At 55.6% G+C, this 11,257-nt stretch overlaps 1 protein-coding gene across 1 annotated transcript; it reads left to right on the top strand.

Moving 5' to 3' along the window:
* Positions 1–1,468: 1,468 nt before the first annotated feature.
* Positions 1,469–11,112, top strand: KIRREL2 (kirre like nephrin family adhesion molecule 2). Its single transcript, XM_040254111.1, has 19 exons — positions 1,469–1,592; positions 1,783–1,841; positions 1,942–2,005; positions 2,350–2,451; positions 2,677–2,826; positions 3,415–3,564; positions 3,735–3,895; positions 4,513–4,663; positions 4,934–5,039; positions 5,160–5,308; positions 5,636–5,763; positions 5,857–5,989; positions 6,278–6,378; positions 6,537–6,756; positions 7,238–7,348; positions 7,662–7,762; positions 8,104–8,169; positions 10,106–10,144; positions 10,414–11,112. Exons 1-19 carry the CDS (start codon positions 1,469–1,471, stop codon positions 10,495–10,497), a joined length of 2,199 nt encoding a protein of 732 aa, XP_040110045.1. The 3' UTR covers positions 10,498–11,112.
* Positions 11,113–11,257: the final 145 nt, after the last annotated feature.

Here is an 11,257-nt window from a genome sequence, read left to right as displayed (position 1 = left end):
GACTCAAACCCAGGCCCCTGCATTGGGAGCAAAGAGTCTTAGTCACTGGACCACCAGGGAAGTCCCATTGTTTTTCTCTTTCTGTTCTCATCTCTCCCTCTCTCCTACCCATGCTCTGTCTCTCACACACACCAGGAGCTCAATAAATATTTGCTCTCAGTCAGCCTTAGACTCCGCCTCTTTCTTTTATTCCTTTCTCTGTCTTTGAGTCTTCCTGACTGCCACATATTTGAATTTTATAACCATATGCTGGTTGGCCTGCCCTCCCCACCCCAGTGTGCGCCTATACACCCACACGGGATAAGCTTCTTCTGCCTGCTGATCTCCTGCAGGAATTGGAACTGCTCGCTTTCTCTCTCTCCCCTCCATGACCCCCATCTGGTCCTTCTCCCTACACAAGACGAGGCATCTACGAGGCATCTGGGCTGAGCCCCCACAGCTCCATCCTTGGCTCTAATCTAGTCTGTCTTCTTCCCTCTCGTTATTAACTCCTTGCCCTCCTCCCACGTTTCCTCTCCCAGCTGGCCTCACGCCTCCTGGGGAATGGGCTGGGTGCACAGCTGGAGGTTCTGTCTTGGGCTATCACCAGATGGTGTCCCTCAGGGCCCAGGCATGGGGCTGTCCGTTGCTGGGACCTTTAATTAGCACGAACCTTCCACCCTCCACCTTGGATGTTTTCCTTCTCTAGATGCTCCTGGGACCTCAAACTCTCCATCTTTCCATGCCTGTGACCCCCAGAGAGCCAGGAAGGGGAAGTGATGTCAGGTGCCTGGAAAAACAGCCTTTCTACCTGCCTTCCACCCCCAAGACTCAGGAGTCCTGGCCATAAGCCCAGCCTATTTCAAAATCCAAGGGCTGAATCCCCGAAACAGAAGCCACTCAGACTCCAGAGTCCAGGTCCCTCCTTCCCAAGGACCTGGGGGTTTAGGCCTGCAGTCCTTCCCCCTTAGCCCCATACACACACACACACACACACACACACACACAGGACTTAGGGCAGATGTTCACTGTCGGCTGATTTTCAAATCCTTCTGGGCCTGTGAGGGGGTGGGAGAGAGATTGGTGGTTAAATCCACTGACTCTAAGACTTAAGAGCAGATTTTCTGACCTCAGGTCATCCTTTCCCAACTGCACTCTGCTTCAGGCAGGGGCCCTAGTTGAGTCCCCAACGTCTCAGAAACTCGGGGTTCAGGCCATTAACTTCTCGGTCATCAGAGGTCTGAACGTCCTGGTCTTAGCATCTTGGGGTGGGAGGGGCGGTGTCCATATCCCTGCTATTTAGGGACACAAGAATCTGAGCTCAGAACAACGGAGTGTAGATCCCCAATCCCTACAGGTTTAAGAATGTCATACCCAGGGCCCCAGGCCCCCAGTTCCCCCTCTGTCGGCTTCGGTTTCCACCCACCTGCCCCGCCAGCTGCGCAGCGCACCGCCGGCCTGCAGCGTGGGAACGCCCCAGCTGGGCGACATGCAGCCGTCAGTCCAAGCTGCGCGGTTCCCAGCCTCCCTGCCTGACTCAGCCCGGGCACCGCCGCCTCCCAGCCGTCGCCCGGCAACCACTGCTGAGTGGGGCGAGGGGGTGGTCCAGAACTGTAGGGTCCTGGGAAAGGAGGGGCGGGGGGGGGGGGTTGCTGGATTCCTGGATCTTAGGACGAGCTGTGATTTGCAGCGGTAAAAAGGCAGGCATTGAAGGCGTTTTGAGGTGGGGAGAACTGAAGCCTCTTTTCTCGGGGGTCCCAGCAGCCCCCCAGGCAAACATGGTGCCCTCTTCTTGACCCACAGGCCCAGAGGAGCCCCGGGCCCCGCCTCCCCAGGGCGCGGAAACTATCGAGTCCCCAAGGGTTCCCATTTATAGCTGCGTTTCCACTCAGCGCGGTCCCTCCAGGACCTGGGTTGAGCAAGTTTCTTCCACTCCCTCCCCTCCCTCCTCCTCACCCCCAGCCATCCCCCAACCCCGGCAGGGTGCAGGTGTCCAACCCAGACGGTACCCCCGGCTTCGACCCAGGTGTTCCCGCTCCCAGACCTTAAGGGGGCTGGAGTGTCCACCCGCTGGCAGGGACGCCGCCCTGAGTGCCCCCATTCATCCGCGTCGGGCCGCGGGAGTTTCTCAATGGGAAGAGGGCGGGTATCCCAGGGGGCGGGCCGGGGCGGGGCGAGTGGGAACCAGCCCTCCAGGGTCTCTCCGAGACCTGGCGCGCCGAACTGGCAGGCGTTTCAGAGCGGCGGAGCAGACGGGGGGGACCTCCAGGTCAGAGAGAGGGGAGCTTCTAGCCTGGGGCGAAGAGTCAGGAGCGGAGGGGACTCCAGGCCAGAGTGCTGGGAAGTGTGCTCCGAGAAAGGAACTGGCAGGGGAGCCAGTGCAACAGCAAGTCGGCTGGATCTTGGGGGACACACTTAGGATGCTCGTGCCAGTACTCCTCGTCCTCGCCTTCTGCCTCAGGGGGCGTGCAGGTACCACGAGGGGCCGGCGCAGATACATACAGGAGAGGGTCGTTTGCCAGCTGTCGCTTTGCTGGGATAGATGGGGCTGAGGGTCCAGACTCCTGGGTCTGACGGAAGAGAACTCTGGGAGCCTGGGCTTCTGGGTCTGAGGGCAGAGCGGATTGGGGACTGGACTTCATCGGGAGCTCCTGAATATGCTAAGCTTGGCTCTGCTCCCTCGCCCCACTCTCTTAGGCCTGGCACCCCACTTTCTGCAACAGCCAGAGGACCAGGTAGTTCTGTTGGGAGCCGAGGCCCGGCTGCCCTGTGCCCTGGGCGCCTACCGGGGACTGGTTCAGTGGACTAAGGACGGGCTGGCTCTAGGGGGCGAAAGGGACCTTCCAGGTGAGGCTTTACTATCTCTTCAGGGAGGGGCTGGCTCCAGGGTGAGGATGCTGGGCTTCAGCTACAACTGAAATTTCTAGTTTGACATTTTCAAGTTTAGGAAATTAATGGGCTCAGGGAAACATTTGGGTATCATGAATTTTCAGGATCTTCTTTGGAGCTGATCCATAGGGTTTGGAAATTGTTATTTTGATTGTAAAATAGTGCATCAGTGCCAAATAGCACATAAAACATAAATGGAAGATTTGTCAAATAATTCTAAAATAGATATCTGTGTAACGACTACCCAGCCCTGTTGCCAGCTCCCCAGAAGCCCTTATTATTCCCTTCTCTCGTAGCTCCCTCCCTCCCTACTACCTACAGGTAGTATCTACTCTGATTTTTATGGCAATTGTTTTCTTGCTTTTTCTCCCCCTGAATTTATCATCCCCTTAAGTTTGTAGCCACACTGGACTGGGAAAGGATTAGAGTCTCTCTGGCCCAGCCCCCACTTTTGGTAGTGTCTTTCCAGTGTGAGATGCCTGGGGATGGAGGCCTGGGACCAGGAACTCAGAACCACAGTGTGAGTGCCTCTGTCCCTGACCCCAGGCTGGTCCCGGTACTGGATATCAGGGAATGCAGCGAGTGGCCAGCACGACCTCCACATTAGACCCGTGGAGCTAGAGGATCAAGCATCATATGAATGTCAAGCGACACAAGCCGGCCTCCGCTCTCGACCAGCCCAACTGCATGTGCTGGGTGAGGACTCAGCCCACTTATCCCTGTGGAGCCCGGGGGAGGGGGATTCACCACCCTGGGGAGCCGGGAATATCAGAGTCTGGGGAGAACAAAGGAGAGGGCAGTTAGAGCTGGGAAGATCAGGGTCTCTAGGACCCGGATCCAGCTCCGACCCCAGATCCACCCTACAGTGCCTCCAGAACCCCCCCAGGTGCTGGGCGGACCCTCTGTGTCTCTGGTTGCTGGGGTTCCTGCGAATCTGACCTGTCGGAGCCATGGTGATGCCCACCCTACCCCTGAGCTGCTGTGGTTTCGAGATGGGGTCCGGCTGGACGGGGCCATCTTCCGCCAGGTTAGGTCCAAGTCTCTGTGCCAGCCCTTCCTTGCTCATTCAGGGAAATTCGGGGGTCCACTCAGACCACAGGCTCATGCAGAGGAGAAGGGCATGAGAAGGCAGAGATTCAAGGCTTGGGATCCTTGCCATGTACTTAAGCATAGGGACTCTAAGTCTAGACTGTGTGTGCAAGCTAAGTCACTTCAGTCGTTTCCGACTCTTTGTGACCCCGTGGGCTGCCCGGCTCCTCTGTCCATGAGATTCTCCAGGCAAGAATACTGGAGTGGGTTGCTATGCCCTCCTCCAGCAGATCTTTCTGACCCAGAAGTCGAATCCACATCTCTTATGTCTCTTGCATTGGCAGGCAGGTTCTTTACCCCTAGTGCCACCTGGGAAGCCCCCATATTGGCTAGACTACCTGGGTTAAATCCTGGCTCAGTCACTTGTTAGTTGATTGATCTTAACCTCTCTGCCCCTCAGTTTACTTATCTGTACAGTGGAGTTAATAGTAGTATGCCCATCTAGGATTACTGGAAGATTAAATAAAGGAATATTTATAAATCCCTGGAAGAGTGACTGACAGTAAGTACTACCTAAAGGTAGATGAAATCATCATTATTATTCACAACCTACAGACCCCTTTGAAGGAAGGACCCATCGGGTCAGTGGAGAGCATCTTGTCTTTGACCCCTTCCAGTCATGATGATGGAGCCACCTTGGTTTGCCGGGCCCGGAGCCAGGCCCTGCCGGCAGGGAAGGACACAGCTGTCACACTAAGCCTGCAGTGTGAGTGCAATCAGACACTGGGCTTTGAGCCTGAGGTCCTTGGAGAAAGAAGAACCTGGGGTCTGGATTTCAGGGCATGAGAAAGGCGGGGGCTGTGTACCTTGGTTCCCTGGGGGAATTGGGAACTGGAGCCTAGACTGCTAGCTAAGAGGGAGAAGGGGACTGAGGATCAGACTCCTGGGGTGGAGGAGCTGAGAATTGGACTCCTAGGTCATCAGTGGAGGTGTTCCATGTCCTCGCCCACTACTGACCATTGACTTACCTCTACAGACCCCCCAGTGGTTACTCTGTCTGCAGAACCACAGACAGTGCAGGAGGGAGAGAAGGTCACTTTCCTATGCCAGGCCACAGCCCAGCCTCCTGTCACCGGCTATAGGTGAGGACCCAGGTCATTTCTCCCCAGCCTGGAGGACCAGCTTGGGGAGGACAGGGGCTAGAACCTTAGTAGGTGTACCTGAGGAGCAAGGACAACAATAATACCCCACCATCTTCACAGATGGGCAAAGGGGGGCTCCCCGGTGCTCGGGGCCCGCGGGCCAATGCTGGAGATAGTGGCTGACGCTTCATTCCTGACTGCGCCGGTGTCCTGCGAGGTCAGCAATGCAGTGGGTAGCGCCAACCGCAGCACAGCGCTGGACGTGCAGTGTGAGCCGGGGCGGGGCCGTGGGTGTGGCCAAAGTGGGGCGAGCAGAATGGGACAGGGGCTACCATGAGGCGTGGCTACGAAGGGCTGCTGGGGATGGTGGGCCCGATGTAGGATTTTAGGCGGGATTTGGCTGTGCTGGATCAGTGCCAAAGTGGAGCAGGGGCGGGGCGAGAGTGGGGCTGAGGCTTGTGGGCCGGACGTGCGCGCCGAGTTAACTGGGGGCTTCAACCCAATGGGCCCTTGTGGGTGTCGTTTCTGAGCGTCTGCTCCGGAGTCAGAAGTTGCATCCCTCCCTGGTCATGTGGCCCCTCTTCGGTCTCCTCCAGTTGGGCCGATTCTACAGGCAAAGCCGAAACCCTTGTCGGTGGACGTAGGAGAAGACGCCTCCTTCAGCTGTGTCTGGCGCGGGAATCCGCTCCCACGGGTAACCTGGACCCGCCGCAGGGACGCACAGGTGAGGCCAGATCTGGGGCTTGTGGCCACGGCTGGCAGTAGGGGAGGGACTTCCTCTCAAGGTCGTGCCCTTGACGCCCCTTCCCTTTCTCAGGTGCTGGCCTCCGGGCCCACGCTGCGTCTTCCCGCGGTGGGGCCCGAGGATGCAGGCGACTACGTGTGCAGGGCCGAGCCGGGGCTCTCGGGCCGGGGCGGTGGCGCTGCGGAAGCTAGGCTGACTGTGAACGGTGAGAAAGAGGGGCTCCCTAGTGGACCCAGCGGATTCTGGGATAAGAAGTGGGCAGAGGGGATGAGGTCTAATGGGAGTGAGAGTGGCCATGAGAAGGGGTTGGGGGTGCCTGGGGATTGCAGCTGGACCTACAAAAGGCTAGCCTCAGTAGGGCTCACGTTTGTTGAGAGGAGTGGGATGGTAGGTTGAGGTTAGTGGAGAGCGGAGGCCTGACCCCGCCAGCTTGAGAATGGGCTTTGGGGCGGGCGGGGCCTCTCCTCTGACTGGCCCACAATCTCCACGCCAGCTCCACCACTAGTGACCGCTCTGCACTCTGCGCCCGCCTTCCTGAGGGGCCCCGCCCGCCTCCAGTGTCTAGTCTTCGCTTCCCCCGCCCCAGAAGCCGTGGTAAGGAAAGTCCCCGTTCTCATGACCCATCCGGCCACACGGACTTCCTAGACAGACTCCCCAAACTGCTGTGGTCACCTCTGACTTTTCCCAGACCCTGCCCACACCTTCTCGCCCTCCCGAGTCTCCTCAGTGACCTTCCTCTTTTGTGCCCCCAGGTCTGGTCTTGGGATGAGGGCTTCCTGACGGCGGGGTCACGGGGTCGGTTCCTGGTGGAGACCTTCCCAGCCCCGGAGGGCCTCGCGGGACAGGGTCCAGGCCTGATCTCTGTGCTACACATTTCGGGGACCCAGGAGTCTGACTTTCACCGGGGCTTCAACTGCACTGCCCGGAACCGATTGGGTGAGGGAGGCACCCAGGTCAGCCTGGGCCGTAGAGGTGAGATTCTGGGCCTGAAGACCCCAAATCTGAGGTTTTCAAACCCTCAAAATGCCACAGTTTCCAAATGGAAGACCCTCAAAGGCAGAGCCTTCAAACCTTGGGAGCCTCAAAACTAGGAGTCCCTTGAATCCTGAGATTCCACCCCCCCCCACCAACAATAATTTAAATACAGAATCCTAAACTAAAAGACCTCTCACACTTAGGGACTCTAAAGAAGACAACCTCCAAATATAGAGAATTGCAAAGTAAAATGGCTTCAAACTTGATGGCTTCTTAAAGTCAGGGAATCTAAACTTATGAAACCCCAAGTTCATGTGCTGTTAAACCCAGAGACCCCAACCTAGGGGACTACTAAACTTGGGAATCCCCAAACTTGATGACCTTTGAGCAGAGGTTCCCTTACTCAGGCCCTGTCCCCCAGTTGCTGCTCAGTCATCTGCTCAGCCTCCTCAGGAACCCCCTCCCCTTCTTCCCACAGACTTGCTGCCCACTGTGCGGATCGTGGCCGGACTGGCCGCCATGGCCACGACTCTCCTTATGATCATCACTGGGGTGGCCCTCTGCTGCTGGCGCCACGGCAGGGGTCAGTGTCTGAGCCCCACCCCAGACCCCCACACAGGCCCTGTACACTGGCTGCTCTGGCCTTGGGGCTTGTACCAGTCCTGCCTCTCCAGACCCACTTTGGGCTTGGCTCCCATTCAAAGCCTGGTTCCCAGCTCAAGGTCTAACTCCATCTCCTCAGGGTCACACCCCTTTCCCTCCTCGGTCAGTGGTCTCTTTGATTCCCAGCCTTCCAGCCTGATTTGCCCCAGTCCTCTCTCCTCCTGCTCACTGGTCTCCACAAACCGTGACCCAGCCCCATCACTTACCTTTGCCCCCACCTCCAATGTCCCTGGCCTCAGCCTCTTTCTCCAAGCAAAAGAACCTGGTGCGAATCCCAGGGAGCAGCGATGGCTCCAGTTCCAGGGGCCCTGAGGAGGAGACAGGCAGCAGCAAAGACCAGGTAGGATGTGAGAGTCCCCAGACCGGATGGTACCTCAAAACCCGAATAATAACCCAGTCCCAGTTGTGATCCCCATCTCAATTGGGCCCCCAAAACTCAAACAGAGCCCTAGTCCCAACAGTGACCCCTAGATCCAAATGTCCCCCAAATCCAACTATGCCCCATCCCAGTTATTCCCTAGCCCTGTCCCTGGGGCTCCTTGTTGTCCTATGTTCAGACCCCAGCTCCCAGGTGCCCTTCGCCCTTCCTCCCTGGCCTCAGATGTTCAACAGAGGGTCTCTGGGGTCTGGCATCCCCTGCAGTGTAATCTACACTCCCTCTCACTAAGCACTATACCCTAGGGCCCCATCGTGCACACAGACCACAGTGACCTGGTTCTAGATGAGGAGGGGGCTCTGGAGACCAAGGTGAGTGCTGGGAAAAGAGGTGCTCCCTTCACTGTGTCTGCAGCTCCCTCTCCACTTCTGTTCCCTCCTTTTTCCTTCTGGCCTCTAGGTCCCTCTACCCACTTCTTATTTTTTAAATAGTATCTATTTATTTGGTTGTGTTGGGTCTTAGTTGTGGCATGCAGGATCTTCGATCTTTGCTGCCATGTGCAGGATTTTTTTTAGTTGCGACATGTGAGATCTAGTTCCCTGATCAGGGATCTAACTGCATTGAAACCCTGCCTTGGCCTTCTGCATCGGGAACAGGGAGTCTTAGCCCCTGGACCAGCAGGGAAGTCCCCCTCTACCCAGTTCTTGCTGCCTCCTGGGCTGTCTCACCCACCTCCACAGTCTCAGTTGGTTTGTCTGCTGACTATGCCCACATATCTGCCCCAGCCTTGGCTTGCATCTTGAGCCCCAGGTCAAGGTTATACCCTGCCTGTGCTTTCCCCATCAGAGGCCCACATCCCACATCAGGCCTTCTAGATGCCTCTCCCTGGTTGCTTCACCCAGGCCCCTTCTGCCTACCAGGTTCCACACTAGCTTCATATTTCCCCAAACTTGTCCTTCCTTTGGGGCCCCATTTTTGGGGGGCTCCAGTGACCCCAGTTCCCAGTCCAGAGCCCTTCTCTCTCTCTCTACCTAGCAGATGCTAGTCTCTTGGCCTGAAACACTCCTATCTTCACATGTGCCTGTATGCTAAGTCGTTTCAGTCCTGTCTGACTCCTTGCGACCCTATGGACTGCAGCCTGCCAGGCTGCTCTGTCCCTGGGATTCTCCAGGCAAAAATACTGAAATGGGTTGCCATGCCCTCCTCCAGGGGATCTTCCTGACCCGCGGATAGAACCCACATCTCTTATGTCTCCTGCATTAGCAGGCAGGTTCTTTACCTCTAGCGCCACTTGCCTCTAGCCTTTCTTCACATACCTACCTAATTCTCTCCATTATTCCTCTGGTGTCAGTTCAAACATTTCTTCTTCTTTTGCTTTTAAGATTTATTTATTTATTGGCTGTGGTGGGCCTTTTGTTGCTTCCTGCAGGCTTTTCTCTAGTTGCAGAGAGCAGAGGCTACTCTCTAGTTGCGGTGTGTGGGCTTCCCATCTTGGTGGCTTCTTATATAGCAAAGTTCAGGCTCTAGGGCACATTGCAACCCATGGGTCCAGTAGTTGTGAAGCACAGGCTTGGATGCTTCATGACACGTGGGATCTTCCTGGACCAGGGATCAAACCAGGGTCCCTTGTACTGACTTGGTGGATTCTTAACCACTGGACCACCAGGAAAGCCCTCAGACACTTTTTGTGCTGGAAAGCTTTTGCTTCTCTCCTCTTAGCCCCAGTCATTCTGTTTCACCTGTCACAGCCACGGCTGCTGTGATCTAGGCTTCCCCACCACAGCCTGAAGGTTCTCCCGTCACTGTTCCAGTCACTCTGCCCGAATTTCCTCCATCACATCCCTGACCCTTCCTGGTTCTGTCTGGTGACTCATCATTTCTCCTTTGACCTGCGATCTCCATGAAGATGGGACTAGGTCTATTCTAGAGAGAGATGTCTCCAGCAGCAGCACAGGGCCTGACATAGAATCAAAGCCTCCGGGCTGTTGGGCAAACGCATGAATGGATGTCTTGATCTCCATGTCTCTCTCTTGTTCCCTCTGCATCTCCTTCCATACCACCATCCCTTGGCAGACCTCTGTCTCTGCCTTTCTCTGTCCATCTCTTTCTGTCTTTTCATCTCTTGTTACTGTTTTTGTGTCTCACTTTGCCCTTCTACCAGTCTATATGTCTCTGGATTCTCTGCCTGCTCCTCCATCTTTTTGTCTCTCCCTAGGTATGGTTCTTTCTCAATGTCTCTCTCTATTCACTTACCATCACCCCTGTATACCCTCACATACCTTACCAAGTCCCATTTTGTCCCCTCAGGACCCAACCAATGGTTACTACAAGGTCCGAGGAGTCAGTGTGAGCCTGAGCCTTGGAGAAGCCCCTGGAGGAGGTCTCTTCCTACCACCCTCCTCCCCTCTTGGACCTCCAGGAACCCCTACCTTCTATGACTTCAATCCACATCTGGGCATGGTCCCCCCCTGCAGACTATATAGAGCCCGAGCAGGCTATCTCACCACACCCCATCCTCGAGCTTTTACCAGCTACATCAAACCCACATCCTTTGGACCCCCAGATCTGGCCCCCAGCACTCCCCCCTTCCCATATGCTGCCTTCCCCACGCCCAGCCACCCACGTCTCCAGACTCATGTGTGACATCTCTCCAGCTGAAGGGTCCTGGGATCTTCAACTTGCATAATGGATTGTCCTGATTTCTGAGTAACCAGAACAAACTGGCAACCCTACCCTTCCAAAATTGAACCTTGAGGGGAGGGAAAGATCATTGCAGTTGCCTGGGTCATTACGAGAAAGCCACAAGAGGGCTTGCCTCTTCCTCTGTATAAAAGAGATTCAAGAGGGCAGATGGGCCTTTTGCAGAGGGGTGGGGACAGGGGTTATGGGAGTTAGGGACAGAGAAGGAAATTGCTTCCAAACATTGAAAGAAGAGATTTCAAGATGGCCACCCACATTAAGAAGAAAGGCGACATAAAGCAGATCAAGATACAGGATCTGTCCTTGCTATCCCCAAGGGGTACTTTGCTTCACCCATGGAATTGCTGCCAAACTGGCTATTCATTCCCTGGGAATCCAAGATGGCCACCATCTTGATTCTTTCTACCTTCCTTAAAGGCCCTGGAAGAACCGGACCCAAGGAGTAAGGACAGGGTGAGAGCTGTTGTGGTGGGAAGCTGGGAAGGAGTGGTGTTGGAATCTGGGAATGAGAATATTTATGTTCAATTAAAAAAAAGTTGCAAATGAATATCTTAGAAATCCCCTGGCATTATTACTGTCTATCAAGGAAGGGGTCCATTGAACCTGCCCCAAGGCCCTTCCTCTTACCCTAGACTACGAAGTGGCTGTAGAAAAAAAAACATGAGCCACCCCCGCAGCCCTTCACTATCCACTGAACACTCGTGCTGCAGTCGTGGGGTCGTAAAGAGTCAGACATGACCGAGTGACTGAACTGAAGTG

Source organism: Oryx dammah, unplaced genomic scaffold (assembly GCF_014754425.2).
Source record: "Oryx dammah isolate SB20612 unplaced genomic scaffold, SCBI_Odam_1.1 HiC_scaffold_13, whole genome shotgun sequence".
Taxonomy (NCBI): Eukaryota; Metazoa; Chordata; class Mammalia; order Artiodactyla; family Bovidae; genus Oryx; species Oryx dammah.
Note: the sequence above shows the minus strand (reverse complement) of the source record. Positions and strands in the feature narration are given on the sequence as shown.

Excerpts from the sequence above, each read along its gene's own strand:
- KIRREL2 (XM_040254111.1), top strand. The coding sequence starts at position 1,469 with ATGCAGCCGTCAGTCCAAGCTGCGCGGTTCCCAGCCTCCCTGCCTGAC. Across the intron at positions 4,664-4,933 it reads TGTCACACTAAGCCTGCAGT|ACCCCCCAGTGGTTACTCTG; the intron begins GTGAGTGCAATC and ends TTACCTCTACAG. Across the intron at positions 5,990-6,277 it reads AGCTAGGCTGACTGTGAACG|CTCCACCACTAGTGACCGCT; the intron begins GTGAGAAAGAGG and ends TCTCCACGCCAG.